At 51.3% G+C, this 18,094-nt stretch overlaps 2 protein-coding genes across 5 annotated transcripts; both read left to right on the forward strand.

Annotated features, from left to right (window-relative positions):
- The first annotated feature begins 1,297 nt into the window (after positions 1-1,297).
- PIP4K2C (phosphatidylinositol-5-phosphate 4-kinase type 2 gamma) lies at positions 1,298-11,507 on the forward strand. 2 transcript variants are annotated; one of them, XM_030323037.1, is made up of 11 exons: positions 1,320-1,586; positions 4,142-4,239; positions 4,942-5,038; positions 5,407-5,550; positions 7,376-7,522; positions 7,714-7,752; positions 8,348-8,461; positions 8,833-9,100; positions 9,301-9,404; positions 9,590-9,712; positions 11,109-11,507. In XM_030323037.1, exons 1-10 carry the CDS (start codon positions 1,413-1,415, stop codon positions 9,668-9,670), a joined length of 1,266 nt encoding a protein of 421 aa, XP_030178897.1. In that variant the 5' UTR covers positions 1,320-1,412; the 3' UTR covers positions 9,671-9,712; positions 11,109-11,507. The 2 variants fall into 2 exon arrangements, with proteins under 2 accessions (XP_030178896.1, XP_030178897.1); XM_030323036.2 differs by having other exon boundaries at positions 1,298-1,586; positions 9,590-11,502.
- A 1,164-nt stretch (positions 11,508-12,671) lies between these two features.
- Positions 12,672-17,975, forward strand: DTX3 (deltex E3 ubiquitin ligase 3). 3 transcript variants are annotated; one of them, XM_030323040.1, is made up of 6 exons: positions 12,739-12,992; positions 14,304-14,368; positions 14,562-14,638; positions 15,012-15,747; positions 16,710-16,927; positions 17,276-17,975. In XM_030323040.1, the coding sequence occupies exons 3-6, from the start codon at positions 14,610-14,612 to the stop codon at positions 17,349-17,351; spliced, it is 1,059 nt and encodes a 352-aa protein (XP_030178900.1). In that variant the 5' UTR covers positions 12,739-12,992; positions 14,304-14,368; positions 14,562-14,609; the 3' UTR covers positions 17,352-17,975. The 3 variants fall into 3 exon arrangements, with proteins under 3 accessions (XP_030178898.1, XP_030178900.1, XP_030178901.1); XM_030323041.1 differs by having other exon boundaries at positions 12,740-12,992; positions 14,993-15,747; XM_030323038.1 differs by having other exon boundaries at positions 12,672-12,992; positions 16,710-17,367.
- The last annotated feature ends 119 nt before the right edge of the window (positions 17,976-18,094 follow it).

The following is an 18,094-nucleotide window of genomic DNA, read 5'->3' on the forward strand; positions in this document are numbered from 1 at the left end:
CCCTCAGGTACCTCAAACACACTCCAAACTGAACTTGTCACCAAACTGCCCCCTTTCAGGTCACCACCACCAGGTCAGCCTGGGATTCATTCTCAAGGTCTCCCTTTTCCTCAAGCCCCACATCCACTCAGAATTTTTCAAATTGACATCAAACTGTATCTTTTTTAAAAATTTTTTAAATGTTTTATTTATTTTTGAGACAGAGAGAGACAGAGCATCAGCAGGGGAGGGGCAGAGAGAGAGGGAGACACAGAATTGGAAGCAGGCTCCAGGCTCTGAGATGTCAGCACAGAGCCCGACACGGGGCTCGAACCCACAAACTGTGAGATCATGACCTGAGCCGAAGTCGGACACTTAACCAACTGAGCCATCCAGGCGCCCCAAACTGTATCTTTTTAAAAAATGTTTATTTATCTTGAAAGAGAGAGAGAGAGGCAGAGAGAGTGGGAGAGAGTATCCCAAGCAGGCTCCATGCTGTCAGTGCTCTGAGCACCAAGCCTGAAGTGGGGCTCAATCCCCCAAACTGAGATCATGACCTGAGCAGAAATCAAGAGTCCCATGCTCAACTGACTGAGCCGCCCAGGCGCCCCTCAAACTATACCATAACTTTATTTATTTATTTTTAAGTTTATTTATTTTGAGAGAGAATGCATGAGTGGGGTAGGGACAGAGAGAAAGGGAGAGAGAATCCCAAGCAGTCTCCTCACTGTCGGTGCAGAGCCCGATGTGGGACACGAACCCACGAAGGGGTTGTGAGATCATGACCCGAGACAAACTCAGCCGGCGTAACCAACTGAACCCCGCACCCCTCAAACTATATGCCTTTACATGCCATTCCCTCGTTTCCATCCCAACAGCCACTGTTTTAGTTCGCCATCTTCTGTCTAGACTTTTAGAATACTCCTCCAGTCACCCTCCAGAATGATGCTTGAGTGGTCCTTGTAAAAGCACATTTAATCCATCGAAACCACTTAAGGAATCTCCTACTTCGTAAAGCAGCGCTTTGCGGAGGGAGGTTACTCCTAGAAACTGGGCAAAATCGGCAGGCGGCGACTTTGCAGCAACCGAGCCCCACCCACTCCATCCCTGGAGTGAATCAGGCCTGCCCAGGTCGCGTCCCCATCGCCTCGGAGGCAGGTCCGGGCCTGGCGGACAGCCCACCGCCCGCAGGGAGCACTGCTTCCGAGCGCCCGCCCCCAGCGCCAGGTGAACCCACCCACCGCGCGGACGTTGGGGCCGGGCTGGCGCCAGGGGGCGGAGCCAGTCCCGCACCGCCCTGCTGCGCGCCTGCGGGGCAGCCTCCGGTCACGTGACGGCGGCCCAGGTGAGCACCGCTTCCGGGGTCGGGAGCCTGCTTCGCCGCCGGCTCGGGTTTTCCACTCAGTCGGGTGCACCCTCCGGAGAGGGAGACTATGGCGTCCTCCTCTGTCCCGCCGGCTACCGTATCGGCGGCGACAGCGGCCCCGGGCCCGGGTTTCGGCTTCGCCTCCAAAACCAAGAAGAAGCATTTCGTGCAGCAGAAGGTGAAGGTGTTCCGGGCGGCCGACCCGCTGGTGGGCGTGTTCCTGTGGGGCGTAGCCCACTCGGTGAGACCTGGCATTAGCCCCCCATGAGCCCCGTCCAAACCCAGCTGCTCGTGCTCCTCCGGGCGTCCCTGTTTCCACGCTCCCGCCTGCGGAGCCCCTCGCGCTGCCACTTTTCCCCGCGGCTGTCCTGGTCCCTGCCCACCAAACCTCAGGTGTTCCCCGGCGTATCTTGTTTTAGACGTTGTTGCTTGGTTGGTTGCTTTTTGAAATGTAGGCTTTTGGTTCCCCCTCCGCCCTACATTCCACCACCCTAGTTCCGCCTTCTCCACCTGAAATCCAACTTTCTCCCTTCTTCCTGCCGGGTCCAGCCTCAGCCCCAGGCCACAGAGACTGGCCCGGACCCGGCATCAGCTGTAAGGACGTTAGGGGGAGTGGTTTTTCAGGGTTGGTGGTAGAGAGGTCTCCGGTGAGAGTGTGCGTGTGGAAGGGGAGCAGGGAAGGTAGCTGGATGAGGGGGATCGTTCGCTTTCCTTTCCAGCTGCTGTCCTTGATTTTGGAACCTTGGCTTTGAGGGAAGTTCCAGGCTTTCCTGGACTTTCTGATCCTACTTGTCCTTTCCTTTCCCTTCCAGAGGTACAACATTTCAGAGAAACTACCCACCCTCAGCCTCATTAGGACTTATGTATGGTATATTTCTTTGGTCTTAATTGCATCCCCGTTGCTGGCTGGAGTGATGGCGTTTGGTGTAATTGGGGGACATCTCTGACCAAACAGATGGCTGAGGAGCTCTGGTCCTGGGGACACTATGATGGCGAACTTTAGAAACAGGTAGAGGCTATGACCTGGGAATGAGGAGGAGGCCAAAGAGGCCAGTGAATCTCTTTTTCTTTACTCAGGTGCAGGATGCACAACTGTTGCCCCTTTTCCCTCAGATCTGGAGTGGGAGGGATGCGGTGACTTTGAATGTAACAGGCAATATTTTATGAATGCATTTCCTTGAATTGTTACAGTAATGGCAGGAGGTGAAGAGAATACAGTTTTTGTCCCCTCCTTAATTTGGGGTTTAAAATGTCGTTGGGGGTCTGCCAGCTCCCTTTTGCATTTGTGGTTCTGTGGACTGCTCCCAACTCCTGGGTGGTAATATCTTTAATTAGAGAGTATCCAGGCTAAGGCACTTGGGATGGGCAAAGCAGATGGAGGTAGGGCTGCCTCTCATATGTACCTTCCAGGTGACCCATCCATCCCTTTGGGAAGCTTAACAAGGAGGATTTTCCTTTGCTAAGGATAGAGGGCGTTACATGAGACCTGCCTCAGCTTCCCCAGGTATATATACTTTAGCTCCAACACCCCACCCTCCAGCCAACACACATTTACTTCAAGTGTCTAGAATGGAGAATTCCTTGAACATATGTCTTAGTGATGATTCAGCCTGCTTAACAGCAGGTGGCGAGGAGGGGCATGAAGAACTGTAGCTGAATTTTAGGCTGGGAATCTCAAGTGGCTTTTTTCCCCCACCCTGGAGGAATATGTTCTGCCCTCCTTTTCTACTGAGAACGAGAGGAGCACGGTTTCACTGAAATCTGTGGGATTTAGGTTAGACTGCACTTCATAACCTGTGTTGAATGATCAAGTAAAATTAGGCAAGGCATTCATTTATTCACTTAATAAACACTTCAGGACCCCTTGTGCCAAACATTATGCTAGCAAGGCACCTGAGAGATGCAGACAATTACAGCTGGTCCTTGCCCTTGAAGAGCTCATGATTTAGGTGGGGAATTTACATAAACTAGCCATTAGAGTCATATGATAAGTGCACTATTAAAGGTGGGTGAGCAGTACCATGGCAACGCTGGGGGGAAAACACATCTCCTTGGGATTTCTTAGTACAGGAACTCCCTTTCCACCCAGAATTAGCAGATGGTTGGCTCTGGGGGCCAGGGAGGGCATGTGTTGCTCGCCTCCTTTGGGCCGTGGGTTGGCTTGACTTTAGGAACAGATACCTTAATGAACTCTTATCTTCCGCCCACCTGCATTCCCTCTAGAATCAGCTGCTCTTCTTTACCTTACACCCAGGCAGGTGGGGACCTACTAGAGAGACCTGGGTCAGGGTGGTCTGGAAGGACTGGTCCTGTTTGTAAGGAGATGCCTCCTGCAGGATGTGGACATCTCATTCTTGTTGCTGTTGACTCCCCGGAGTCCCATTAACGCTCTTGTGTACTTTAAGGAATGCCTTTTGTTTTGTTTTTAATGGAGCATGGAACTGTTTGTCTTGAGTCTGCTGAGGGTATTTTTTTTTTCTTTAGAACTTCTCACAGCTTTAAAAATAGTCCTGAGCTGCTTACAGGGTTTGCCTAATATAAAATGACTGCTGTGAGCATGAAGTTCCACGGGGGTGGAGTGTGAGGGGCTGTGTGTGGGGGTTGCTCACTGCAGTCCTTGCTGGGCAGCAGAAGAGGTCAATGCATTCTCTCACCTCTGGCAAGTAGTTGCATAACCAGTGTTTTTAAAGGAATGAGGTTTGAGTTGCCCTTTTGTGACTCTTGCCCAGACACAGTGTAGAAGTAGCTCTTCGTGCCCCTACTCACTGGCTCCCTATTCTTGTTTTGGCTTATCAGATCAATGAGCTCAGCCAGGTGCCTCCCCCAGTGATGCTGCTGCCAGATGACTTTAAGGCTAGCTCCAAGATCAAGGTCAACAATCACCTTTTCCACAGGTACGTGGAGATCCTTGCTCTTCTCACGTCAGCCTTCCCAGAAGAGAGTATTACGTAAGTTTAAGAGTTAAGATGCCATGAGTTGAAGGTTTTAGATGTGGAAGGCAACTTACAAATTCTATGTTCTAACCTCCTTCCCAGTGCAGAAATTCAGTATCGTGCAAAGAAACCATTGTAATGACTACCAGTGTAGAGAACGCTGGAATATTTATACTAGTTTGTTTTTCATCTGACCTGGTGATACCATAGAGTAAATATATTTGGATGCCCTTACCATTAGCCTTCTGATAGAGACTGCTTGAAAGAAATATCTGAGTCTCCTAAGTGCTCCCGGTATCAAAAGATGCCATTCAAAACTGTGGCACCTATTGCCAATTTTAGGATGTCTCAAACTTGCATGAGATTTGGGAAACACTACTGTTTGGCTGGGCATTAGATCCTGGTTTGTTTAAGCTGCTTACCAGCCATGTGTTTGAAGCAGGCCCCTCAACCACCCTGTGCTACAGACTCTCCTTCTATAAAATACCCCTTTAAATATAGGGAATAAAATAAAGGAAAAATATACCCCTTTAAAGGACTTCACAAGAGTTTTATGAGACTCAAATAAGGTAATGTGTATGAAGGTGCTCTGTAAACTGTCAAGCCCTGTATAAATGTAATATTGTTAACTTTGTTTTCTTACCTTGAAAACCCTTATTTCAGGGAAAATCTGCCTAGTCATTTCAAGTTCAAGGAGTATTGCCCCCAGGTCTTCAGGAACCTCCGTGATCGATTTGGCATTGATGACCAAGATTACTTGGTGAGATTACTCGGGTTTTCGGGTGAGGGGAGTCATTTCTCCCTAACAAATGGGGAACTCCTTGGGCCAGTCATGTTTGGAGATATGAGAGCCTTGACAAGTCTGATTCTTTACCTATTTGTGGTCACAGGCATCTCAAAAATCTGATGAAAGCCACTTACCCTTTCCTTGGGGGAAAATGTGGCCACATTAAAAATTTTGCTTTCACTATCATTCAGTCCATAGTAGGGTCATCAGATTAAGATACCCAGCTCAACCTTTTATGCAAGGGTTTTATCCACTTTCAGGCACATTCACTTGACCATTATCCTATGACTTGCATCTCCATGCAAAGAGGAAAAGAGCCTCTGGCCTATTTGTGTCCCCAGGTATCCCTTACCCGAAGTCCCCCAAGTGAAAGTGAAGGCAGTGATGGTCGCTTCCTTATCTCCTATGATCGAACTCTGGTCATCAAAGAAGTATCCAGTGAGGACATTGCTGACATGCATAGCAACCTCTCCAACTACCACCAGGTCAGGCCTCTTTCCAGCTTCATTCTTTCCCCTTCCTCTCTATTCATAGTTCGGCTGCTAGAGCACATTGGGAGACTTCCTATCCCTTCTCCTCCCTGCAACCTATTTTGCTTCCCAAGAAGCACTTGACATCATGTATTTGAAAACGAGGAATTTCAGAAAAAGCCTCTGAATACCTCGTTGTGTTCTTTTCTAAATAGGAGAAGTTAGACGTGTTCCTTCTCCTTTGGCATTTATAATCGAAAAGCACTGTGGATTGATATGTAAAGGGCACACATACAGCAAAGTATAAACTGTAGACTAAGCCAGAATTAGGTGAAGTGTTAATGCCAAATATACTGTCAGGAATAAATGCGGGTTTGAAGAGAAAATCAGGATAAGCACACAATTGGGGATAAACTGGAGGAGAGAAGCCATGATCACATCCAGTCCTAAGTGGGATTAGGGAGGCTATTCTGTCTGATTAGATTAACTTGGAATGTGGAGTTTCTGGAATATTTTGGTGATAAAAACACTGAATATCTTCCTACTGAAGAAATATATCCCCAAAGTCAACGAGCAAGGAATAAATGAAAGACTTGAAAAATGTTTGGTTTATTCAAAAAACCAAATGACGAATGATGAAGGCTGGAGGAGGGATGGCAGTGGACACACAGAGGAAGACCTGTGAGAGACTCATGGGAATTCAGGCAGAGGTGCCTCCAGATTCCTGGTTAGGGATGACTGGGTGTCCACTCATTAACAGTTGGGAAGCAGAAAAAGAAACCGGTTTTGGGGAGAAGACAGCTTTGATTTAGATGTGTTGAATGCAGGGTTTCTACAGTTCTTCCAGATATAGATGTCCCGTAAGTGGTTGGGGAGTGGAGTTCAGGAAAGTAGAAGTGTAGATTTGAGAGTTACAGGTGAGTAGATGGTAATGAAAGCCATAAATATGGATGAGGTTATTGATGGGGAAATGTGTGGAGAAGACCTGAAAAGAAGGCTGAGGACAGAACCTTGAGGAGCAAGTAGAGAGAGGAGCCCATGAAGGAGACTCTGAATCGCCGGATGCCCTGGTTTGTTCTGTGTGGGATTCGAGGAGAGACAGGAGGAGAATTGGAAGAGTGGCAGAGTGGGGCTCAGGGTGAAGAGAGTTCTGGCGAGAGACTGGTCAGTGGGATCTGGTGCCACCTACTTGAAATACAATGACTAGAATCCCTGTTGGATTTGGCAACTGAGAGATCTGAAGAAGGGAGGAGTAGAGAGATTTCAGAGGAAAACCGAGGGTATGATCTGATTTTACTGGTTTGAGGTGTAAACGAGAGGAAGTAGGTTGATTGTGGACTACTTTTCCAAGAAGGCTGGCTCTGAAGAGAAGTAGGTAGCAATACTGAGAGATGGTTAGCCCTGAAAGAGGGCACCATGCAAACATTTTTACTACAGGAATCTAGCCCACCAGGAAATGTTAATCTAGGTAAAATCACTTCATTGGTAAGCAGATGTCATTTCTAATCCTGGTTCTGTGACCCCTTGTACTTAAAGAGGGTCTCAAATAAGGATCATCTTACCTTCCTCATCTCAAAGAGTGATGAAGAGCAAATGAGAGAAGGCACTGTCAGATTAAGAGACATTCCACAGATGGACTACATCAGAGGAGACGAGGAGCCCCGAGCGGCGTGGATAACCGCAGGCCTCTGTAACAGTCCCCACCACTTTTGGCCTCGTAATCTCGCTACTTGAAGTTGTCTGCCCTACCCTGGAACGGTGGTATTTGAACTCCCGTCCCTGGGCTGTTTATGCATTTACTGCTCAGCTTCTCCCCATTCCTTCCTCCCTTCTACCCCAGTACATCGTGAAGTGCCATGGCAACACACTGCTGCCCCAGTTCCTGGGGATGTACCGAGTCAGCGTGGACAGCGAAGACAGCTACATGCTTGTGATGCGCAACATGTTTAGCCACCGTCTTCCTGTGCACAGGAAGTATGACCTCAAGGTAAGAAGAGGATAGCTAGGGCTGAGGGAGAGGCTCCTGATGGCCTGAGAATGGGGAAGGGCCTGGGAGGGCACGTCGATGGTTCGTTTCAAAGGAAAGAAGACTGTGGGTTTGAGTACTTGTCTTAGGAGCTGGAGCCTGACTATTCTTTTAGCCACTTCTGCTGACTTGATCTTTGGGTCTCTCCACAGGGCTCCCTAGTGTCCCGAGAAGCCAGCGATAAGGAAAAGGTGATACTAATATTAGATGATAGGGTGAGGGGTGAGGGAGGGCAGATAAAGGGATCTCTTTAGGATAGAGGTAGGGATCGTCAGCTACTTATTCTTATCTTAAACCGCCAAAGAGAAGAGAGATGTAAACCTGTGCTGATCCAGGGATTAAATGTTTGGAATGCGCAGTGGAAAAAGGTGCTTTCTCACTGGCATAGGTTATTTCCTGTGGAAGGTTTGGGGATGGATGAAGATGACAAACTTTAAGAGTCAAATGCTTACCCTCTACCCTCCACTCCGGGTTCTTTGTATCAAGCAGCTGTTTTTGCTTAAGAAGAAGAAAGAAAAGTCAGCATGAGGGGTCTTGACTGAAAGCCATAAGCAGAAGGTAATGGGATGTGATTTGGGGTACCGCTGCAGTGACTGAGTCTGGAGAAGCCACTGGAGCTAAGAACAGCCTCTGGGGCAGCATTGCAGTGTGGAGTCAGAGAGGGGCTGTAAGATCTCTCTCCCCTCAAAGCCACTGAGTTGGACGTAGAGCCCCAGGTAGGGCATGGTTCTCTGAGACCTTGGGGAGAGGGATATATTCCCAAGGTGTCCCTTTACTTATTTTCAGGTTAAAGAATTGCCCACCCTTAAGGATATGGATTTTCTCAACAAGAACCAGAAAGTTTATATTGGTGAAGAGGAGAAGAAAGTATTTCTAGAGAAGCTAAAGAGAGACGTGGAGGTGATGATTGGGGTGCTTTGGGAAGTAGCTGCTTCCTTTAGCTCCCCACAGGGCGGTTGTTTCTCCCATTCACCATCTGAGGGAACTGCTCCCCTTCCTTTTATTCTTTGGGTTCTCTGCATGTAGGGGAGTTGGGTTTGAGACATGAAAAACTCCTGGAGGTGACCCATGGATGGGGTGGCTAGAATCAGTTAAAAGGATGACCTCAGATACCAGGACATTTATGTACTAAAGGGCAATGATATACTCCCTCAATCTGCATCCTTCCTTCCACCAAGAGGGCCTCAGAAGCTCAGGAGTGGAGGTATAAGGGTGGTATGTGGGAGTGGGGAAGGAGATCTGAGGTATCTGACTTTTCAGTGGGGTCTCAGTTCCTAGTGCAGCTGAAGATCATGGACTACAGCCTTCTGCTGGGCATCCATGACATCATTCGGGGCTCGGACCCAGAGGAGGAGGGACCTGTGCGGGAGGAGGAGTCAGAGGGGGATGGGGACTGTAGCCTGACGGGACCACCTGCGCTCGTGGGCTCCTATGGCACCTCCCCTGAGGGTATTGGCGGCTACATCCATTCTCATCGGCCCCTGGGCCCTGGAGAGTTTGAGTCCTTCATTGATGTCTACGCCATCCGGAGTGCTGAGGGTGAGAAAGGTTCTGGGACTATTAAGGGTGTGGGGCGGGGGTGGGTGGGGGGGTGGAGGGGTGGAGGGCTTGGCCTTGTAGAACAGAGACCAGGGTGGTGGGTGGAAAGGCTGCTTAGCTTTTCAAAACAGATCTGATTGCTTCTTTGGGAGAGAGAATTGGGACAACACATGCTCTTCATTGCTGGTTTCTTTCCCCAGGGGCCCCCCAGAAGGAGGTGTATTTTATGGGCCTCATTGACATCCTGACACAATATGATGCCAAGAAGAAAGCAGCTCATGCGGCCAAAACCGTCAAACACGGGGTGAGGGTTCCCCAAAGCCTTCCTGTCTTGACTGTTTGGGAACAGGGAGCCTTTTGTGCTGGAGCAGTGGGGTGGCAAAAGGACAAAGGGTTGGGGATGGAAGTGGTGTGGAGTGGAACGGAGGGTAGGCAGTGGGGAGAGGTGTCAGGGTGGCCTGACACCGTGTTCCCTATCTCCTGTCACAGGCTGGGGCAGAGATCTCCACTGTGCATCCTGAGCAGTACGCTAAGAGATTCCTGGATTTTATTACCAACATCTTTGCCTAAGAGACTGCCTGACTCCATGCTGACTGCTGCTTTATGTTCAAGGTGGCAGGGTTGTGAGAGGCTTAGGGGAATTGTGGAATGTTGACCACTGTTTCTTCTCTTCCTCCTTTGTTAAATACTAGCTACAGGCTCCTTCCATTCAGATAACTCCATCTTGTTGAGTAGGCTCTTCCTGGCCCTCAGAAATACATTGTCCTATCTCCCCCTGTCTAGTTTTCTTCCTTCTCTCTCTCCCCCCGCCCCAACAAGTCTGCTTGCTTCATGAGAGTGTTAATGTTGACTCACTCCCAAGTGCCTTGATCTTTGTACATGTCCTGTTGTTTCTATAACATACGAGGTGATGGGGGAAGGGGGTTCTCTGCCATCTTCAGGACCTGACTGGACAGATGGACCTGGCTCAAGAAGCTACTCCGGATGCACTCTGCTGCATGGGATAAACTAAGAGTGTCTGAATTTTGCTGATAACTTTATAGAACTCACTGTGGCATGCCTCCTTCCCAGGAGGCCCTGGGAAGGAGGACTTTCAAGATACTACAGTTGTGGGTGCTGGCATGCACATATGTGATGGGATGTGGCCCATCTTACACACACATGGGGTGGAGAGTGGCGAGCCGGCTGGCACCTCACAGAGGTGGGATCCAGGAGGACTCGTGATTATGTGGGGAACTGGAGGTCTTTGTCAAGAATTGACTGCTCTCCAACCTCTTCCCTCACCCCACTTCCGCCCCCCACCCCAGTACTTTGGGCACAAGAGCCCAGAGATGACCAAAGTGTTCAAGTCTGGGTGAAGATGTTTGTTGCTGCTCTTCACCAGGACCTCCCATGCCTCTTGGGGCTGGAACCCTTCAGTGGGGGTGTGGGCAGTTCTGGAGGCTGGGGCGATGGGCCAGGGAATAAGGTTCATTCCCAGTGCTAGATTTCCTTTCTTCATGTCTAGCCATCCCTGAGGTTTTATTCCCAGCAGGGGGGAATATCTGTACCCGGGTCAACCCTGGTCATTTCAAGAGGATGAAGGTCTCCAGTGTGGGGGCCTCCATTCTCATCGGCCCCTGGGCCCTGGAGAGTTTGAGTCCTTGGAGGTGTGCGCCTAACATATTTCCTTCCCAGCCCCTTCTCAAACCCTTTTTCCAGTTGGATTTGTCACTCTGTTCCTTTCTTTCTCGTCCCATACCGCTACTGTGTCTCCCAGGGGACAGATGGCCTTCTTTGTCATCTTCACTCTCCACCCCCAGAGAGGAGTCAGAGCCATAACTCAATCACCCGGCCTCCTCCAAAGAGTCGAAATGACACGTGATAGTCTCAGAATGTAGAGGACCCTGATGAACCAGATAGTGGCCTCCCCTCCCCCTAATGCCTCTGGGGCTAAGGCAGCCATTCTTGCTACCCTCCATCCCCCTTACGGCTTCTACGCTTTTTTTTTTTTTTTTTTAACATAAAGATGGGCACCAGCGACTGGCCTGTGGGGATGCAAAGATTCTTTGCTCTGTATCTAGCTGGACTGATCTCACAAGAAGTCATGCAGTCATAAAAGAGACTTCCTTTCTCTCCTCCATCTTCTGCTCCAGAGGAAGTAACAAGAGGAGTCCACGGCTAAAGATTAGAGCCCCTATAATATCTCCCGTCAGGGGCCTGATGATCTCTCTCATTCCAACCGTCTACCTTTCCCCTGTTGAATGCAATAAAACTCCGTGACACCAGCAGCTGTTGCTCTTTAGAAATTGGTTTTCTGACCATGTGGCTGATGTATCATGAGCAGTATGGTCTTCATTTGTTGCTTCTGTTTTTCATCTTTTTTGTTTTATTAATTAATAAAAAAGATCTTGTGTATTTACTCCCATTGCTGTCATTGTATAGGAAGTAACTTATTGAAGCCATATTCCTTCACAGGCATGCCTCCCCTCCCCCACTTTCCTGAGGAACACTGTGCTTAGGGGTGTGGAGACCAGACGAAGAATTGATCTTTAAGGTGTTGGGCTCCTAACTAAGAATGTGGCTTTCTAGATAGATAGCTGTGAACTTAAAAGGTTGTGAGGGGTGTGCATGGGAATGAAAAACTTACTCTCCAGCTTTGTGGGAGTTCAGCTATGGGTTGGGGCAGGGAGAACAGATGATGTGACTACCCCTCTTCCCCCAGGGTTCTGGGCTTGATCACACACCCATTCTTGTAAAGGTGAGTGAACCTCTCAAAGCATGCATGAAGGAGCTAAAAGAAGGCACTGGGTGTCCCCCAGGCTTCCTGGGAAAGATATCCTCTCTGCAGAGCAGGAAGAGGACAGCAGGGTCCTGGGAAAGAAAAAAGTGACCAACCCTCCAGCCCAGAGGGGGAGTGAAGAAAGGGGTGGATAAACAGAGGTTGTTGCCAGTCTGGGAGATCCAGCACTGTTTGGCTGATGAGGTCTTTTGGCTGGTGGAAAAACCTGGCTTGATGTGGCCCCAGGGAAGTGAGTTGGACTGGGGGCGGAGATTGCTCTGATGTGGGAAGCAGAACAGAACAGAGCTGTTTTTTTCTTTGAGAGTTTTTAACTCTATTTAAACCATAGACTTGACATCCCCCCCCCCCCTCACCCGCAAGGCATTAAAAAAAAAAAAAATGTATTCACCTCCCATTCGGCACTGGCCTCAGTATCCCTGTTTGTGGAAACAAAAATCAGAGGCACTTACCAACACCCATCTGGGAGCAGGTTGTGGGGGTCACAGAAGGTAACAACCTAGGAAAAGGCAAGCGATGAGGGAAGGAATTGAAATAGTTTAGTCCTGGGGTTTGTTTATTTTTCAGAACCAGTGCTTTTCTTTTTACTATGACTCTTCTTCCCATCCCAAATTATTCCTCAAAGGCCCTTCTAGCATAAGGATCACAGAAAAATTGCCCCCTTGCCCACCTACCTAACCGACACTCCTCGCCCACCCATCCACCACCAGCTTGCTGAAGCCGCCACACAGCTGGCTAGAATAGCAAAGGCAGAGGGCCCCTCCCGGGAGGGGGAAGCGAGAAGGGTGGCGTCTCCAAGAGATTTAACCTCCTACCCTCGGTTCCACACGCCACCCCCTCCCTCCAAAGACTGGGACGGCGCCTCCATTTTTGTTTTGGGGCGGAAGGGCAGGGGCTCTTGCATGGAAGGGGGTTAGAGAAAACGGTGATTATCACCTGTACGGGAGAAGCGGGTGCTGTCCTCCCTCCTACTCTTTCTCTCGGTCTGCACCCCCTCTGCAAACTCCCCCCCCACCTTCTCGGGGTCTCCCCCCCCCCTTGTTGCTAGGGCCCAGACCGTCATCCCAGCAACAGCCTCAGTCATGTGACCGGCAATGGCGGCGCTGACGAGAGGTAGGTGAGCCCGGCGCCCCCCACACCCACCGCGCGCCCCCCGGACCCCGCTCGCACCCCCCGCGCGCCTTCCCTGCACCCCCTGAGCCCCCTCCTCTGCCTCCTCACCCGCGCGCGGCTCCAGGGGCCCCCTCCACGCCTGGCCGATCCTCTTCCTATCACCCTCCAGCCTTGGCCTCCATTTGGGGGTTCTGGGGACTGCGATCGGGCCGACATGCACCCCCACCCAGTGCTGGGGCTCTGGGGGCTCCGGCGAGAGGGGGACGTGGGGGCTGGTTCTGGGTCTTGCAGGAGGTCATGGGGGGAGGGGTGGGGCTGCCTCAGTTGATGCCCCCAGGGACCCTCGCCCCTCCCGGCTGCCCCTGTCTGGCCTCTGTCTGGAGGGAGGGACTGGCCCTGTGTCCGGCCTGGGTTGCCCCAGAGGAATCGGAGACCCAGCATAAGCTGTGGCCCCGCCTCCCTTTTCTGTGCCAGCAGGACTTGGAGCTAAGGACATCTAGGTCCTGGGTTCCCTCTGATGGCGAGGGGGGTGTTCCACCTTGGACAGACCAAAGGAGCTGAGGTTCTAGGATTTCAATTTCACTTTCTGAACCTGGAGGTGCAAATGGCTTTGAGGGGACTATGATGGAGGCACAAACAGAGCCGCTCCCCTTTGGATCAGTCTAGGAATTGAGGTCACACTAATGGCCCCTCTTTCTATTTGAGCTACATGTGGAGGTGTTGTAGGTACACCTCTGTAGCTGAACATGGTTAAGACTCAGGGGAAACAGCAGGCTCCTCCAGCTGAGCCCCTGCTGTTCCCCACCCCTCCCTAAATGCAGACTGGGTTGCTGACAGGCTTATGCTCTAGTGGTGGGTTTAAAAGGTGACAGTAAGAACTTTGTTATTGCAGGGGTTCTTGCCACTTTGTTTGCATTCCAAACAGACTTCTCCTCAAAGAAGTCTCCCTAGCGATAGGGGCTGAATTACTTGGGAATATGGGGCACAGTAAGGAGTTGGGAGCCTAGGAAATCTTCTTATCCATGTGATCTGAGGGAGGTGGCAGGAAAGTCCTCCATCTGTGTGGGCTTTCACCCTTCCTGACTTCTCTTATCTGTGCCCTAGGCTTTCTCCAGAGCCTCAGAGCTGGAGGAGAAAAGAGGAAAGTTAGCATTGTTGAAGTTCCATCTTTAGCAACTTGGGGAGAGGCTGGGGATGGGATTCTGCAGGAAAGAAGGAGAAGAAATGGAAGAGGAGTTTCTGATTTGTTTCTGGGCTGCTGGTGGAGTGACATTGGTCATCATATCCCTTTACTGTCCCCCTTCCCCCTAGACCTGGTCAGCTGAGTGTGGAAAAAGAGGAATTTCTGCTGCTTTCATCGTCCATGGGCTTTCCAGGTATGTGCCTCCCTTGGGAACTTAAGCTTTCACCTGTAAATTGGTTTCCTCCATTCCATGTGCCAAGTAATCCCATTCCCAGTAACTTATACCCAGGTTCCCAGTCTTCTGTTACATGGGCTGCTGGGTTGGGGCATGTGGGAAGGGGGTAGGGGGCTTCTCACTTTCCCTCCTTTTCCTTTCCACCTACCAGGTCACACAACCTACAAGTAGGGAGCAGGGACAGAGAGAGAGAGCCTGCATGCCAATTCTAAGCTCTTCAGGATCAAAGTGAGCAAAAAGGAGGGTCAAAAAGTCTCCCTCCCCTTTAAAGAACCCAGTTTTCACCCAGAGGGAGGAGGGCTAGATGATTTCTGTGATCTTGGGAGGAGTGTAAAGAGAACCAAGACTGATGCTTGGCTCAGATGATGATAATAATAAAGTTATTAAAACTTGTTTTGCTCTTCAGTGGGTGCTGGGGGTTTGAAAGATAGGAGGAGACAGAAAATGAACTTGGGGGAGGAGTTGGGGTTGGCCTTTGAGACAGTAGAGGTAATATAGGGTTGGAAAGGAACCTGAAGTAGGAGGCACTGACTTTGTCAAATAGGGACCCCCCACCCTGAGTCCCTTTCACCCTGGGGGCAGTGTCGTTCGTCCTGTCCAGAATGGCAGCCTGTGGAGGCACCTGCAAGAACAAGGTGACTGTCTCTAAGCCTGTGTGGGACTTCCTGAGCAAGGAGACCCCAGCCCGGCTGGCCCGGCTTCGGGAGGAGCACCGTGTGTCCATCCTCATAGACGGCGAGACTTCTGACATCTATGTCCTCCAGCTTTCCCCGCAGGGCCCTCCCCCTGCTCCTCCTAATGGGCTCTACCTGGCCCGGAAGGCTCTCAAGGGGCTGCTGAAAGAGGCCGAGAAAGAGCTGAAGAAAGCTCAGAGGCAGGGAGAGCTTATGGGCTGCCTAGCTTTGGGGGGTGGTGGGGAACACCCTGAGCTGCACCGCCCAGGGCCTCCCCCTCCCCCTCTGCGAGCAGCCCCGCTCCTGCCCCCAGGGGCTCGGGGGCTTCCCCCGCCTCCTCCTCCCCTACCCCCTCCTCTTCCTCCCCGCCTTCGGGAGGAGACAGAAGAGCAGGAGAGCACCTGCCCCATCTGTCTGGGGGAGATTCAGAATGCCAAGACATTGGAGAAGTGCCGGCACTCATTCTGTGAGGGCTGCATCACCCGAGCCCTGCAGGTGAAAAAGGCCTGTCCCATGTGTGGCCGCTTCTATGGGCAGCTGGTGGGCAACCAGCCCCAGAATGGGCGGATGCTGGTCTCTAAGGACGCCACACTCCTGCTGCCAAGCTATGAGAAGTACGGCACCATCGTCATCCAGTACGTCTTCCCGCCCGGTGTCCAGGGGGTAAGAAGACCTATGGCCTGCCTTTGCCCTTTGGTTTAGCCCGAGCTCCTTTGGTGTGCCCCAAGCATGTTCTCTGGCCTAGGAAAACTGGGTGAGGGGGAGTGTGTTCGTTAGATGTGATGTAGTCTTGCCGTCTCCCAGCATGCCTTCCCACTCAGTGCCCTGGAGCTGGGAGGTCCCCCTTGAGGCCCAGCTTTTCCATTCCACGACTCCATGGCACACATGAAAATCAGGTATGGGAGAAAGGAATTGAATACCGTTTCCTTGATGACCTTGGACGTCATCAGCTCTTCCTGGCAGAGGTGAATTCCGTGGAGATGGTGGTTCATGTGTAGGCAGGCACAGCCCGAAGGGATCTGACCCTCCTCACAGCGCAAGAGCGTTACTTTGTTCCAGATTGACAAGGGAGGAAAATCTTGATGACAGTGGAAGGTTAAAACAGGAGTGGTCAAGAGCCTATGGGTGTTTTCCTGCTTGACCAAGAGTGATTGCCGGTCCTGGTTGGCAGAGGGATGAGGAAGCTCTGAAGAGGAGCAATGGGAAAATGGAACAGGTTGGGCAGGCAAAGAAGCACTGGGAGTGTTTTCAGGTGGGAGAAGGGAAGGCTGCAAGATAGATTATTGTCAGTCTTCACGTTTCTGCTGAGCTGTCTGGTGAGTAAGGACCAGCTACTTTCCGTCACTTTTGGGAATCCGTTCATTGCCGAATTGAGACTTGAGGGATTGAGGCCGCAGAAAGAACCTCTTTAACAGTAAGGGTTTTGTCCAAAGACAGGCTTCTGCTGCCCAAACCTGTCAAGGAAGTCTCTCCTTCCTTGAAAGGCTGTCAGCCTGTGGCTGCCCTGCCAGCATTAGCTGGGGGTGGCCCCAGACAGACAGCTGGCCAGGATGACCCTCTGTTGGCATCATGGGCCTTCAGATGCCCAGCTGCTCATTGTCCACTTTGCTTCCCCTTCCTCCCAGGCTGAACACCCGAACCCAGGAGTTCGGTATCCTGGCACCACACGGGTGGCCTACCTCCCGGACTGCCCTGAGGGCAACAAGGTGCTGACCCTGTTCCGCAAGGCATTTGACCAGCGTCTCACCTTCACTATTGGCACGTCCATGACCACAGGGAGACCGAATGTCATCACCTGGAACGACATCCACCACAAGACCAGCTGCACAGGGGGACCCCAGCTGTGCGACCCTCCTTCGTTTTCTTTTCCTTGGCTCCTCCCCTTCTCTCCATTTCCAGTGAGGGAACCACATCGGGCCCCCTCTCTCTGGGAACCTCCCAACTGGAGAGGACCACCCCCAAACTATTCAACCATCTTTTCCGTCCCAATTTCTCTACATTAAACCTGGTCCAATATGCCCAGCTTCACCTATGAAAATAAGCAGAAGTGGGCTAAGTTATCTCAGATTTGCATATCCTTAGGGGAGACGGGAAGGGGCTGGAATGGGGCACCCAGAATGAAGGTGAGCATGAGGCTAATACGAGTAAGCTAAAACAGCTAATCCTGACCTTCATTTCTCTTTGCTCCCAGGTTTGGGTACCCGGACCCCACGTACCTGACCCGGGTGCAAGAAGAGCTGAGAGCCAAGGGTATCACAGATGACTGAAGGACGTCCCCTTTGCCAGGCCCTTGCCTTTCTCCATAGGACCCAGCGGAAGCCTCTGTTCTCCTCTCTCCCTCTGCCCCCCACGCCACACAAATAGGGGACCAGTCTGACTGGGGAAGGAGTTCAGAGAGGGAGGGGGCAATCCCTTCCCCTGTCCCCCACAGGCCAAGTGCTTCAGTGCAGTGCGAGAGCCACTCCCTTCTGGCAGAAGGCTCTGCTCCCCTCCTCCCTGTGTACATACTCCTGATCTCCCTACCCCCTCCATTGCCCTTGGCTTTTTCTGGTATGTGCTGTGCTCCAGTGACTAAGCTGAGAAAGGACCTGGGTGGGGAGGGAGGGTCTCTTGAGCCCCCTGCCCCCACAAACTTCTCCACTGCTGAACTTAGGTGTGGGGGAGGGGGAATGGGGCTGGTGTGAGCCCCCAAGGAGCCGGCCTTGTGTGTTCTTCAGAAATAATCCCCCTTCTACCTTAACCTTGTCTTTTCTCTCCTGTGTCTCCGTCTCTGTCAGTCTGTCTCCCGCTCTTCTCTGCCCCCCTATAAGGAGCCTCTTTACCCTGTTCTGGAATCGCCGCCAGACTGTAGCTTTTAATTTAATAAAAATAAAGTAAAATATGCAACTCTCCATGCCACACCCGTTCAGTTCTGTGGACCAGGGTGGGGGTGGGGTGGGGAGCGGAACCTGCTGAGAAGGGGAAGGGGGTGGTGGTCGGGGGAAATCCCTGTGTATCTCCCCGGTCTCTC

This window comes from Lynx canadensis, chromosome B4 (assembly GCF_007474595.2).
Source record: "Lynx canadensis isolate LIC74 chromosome B4, mLynCan4.pri.v2, whole genome shotgun sequence".
NCBI lineage: Eukaryota > Metazoa > Chordata > Mammalia > Carnivora > Felidae > Lynx > Lynx canadensis.

Excerpts from the sequence above, each read along its gene's own strand:
- PIP4K2C (XM_030323036.2), top strand. The coding sequence starts at position 1,413 with ATGGCGTCCTCCTCTGTCCCGCCGGCTACCGTATCGGCGGCGACAGCG. Across the intron at positions 1,587-4,141 it reads TGTGGGGCGTAGCCCACTCG|ATCAATGAGCTCAGCCAGGT; the intron begins GTGAGACCTGGC and ends TTGGCTTATCAG. Across the intron at positions 5,039-5,406 it reads TTGATGACCAAGATTACTTG|GTATCCCTTACCCGAAGTCC; the intron begins GTGAGATTACTC and ends TTGTGTCCCCAG.
- DTX3 (XM_030323038.1), top strand. The coding sequence starts at position 14,610 with ATGCCAATTCTAAGCTCTTCAGGATCAAA. Across the intron at positions 14,639-15,011 it reads CTAAGCTCTTCAGGATCAAA|AATGGCAGCCTGTGGAGGCA; the intron begins GTGAGCAAAAAG and ends CGTCCTGTCCAG. Across the intron at positions 15,748-16,709 it reads TCCCGCCCGGTGTCCAGGGG|GCTGAACACCCGAACCCAGG; the intron begins GTAAGAAGACCT and ends CCTTCCTCCCAG.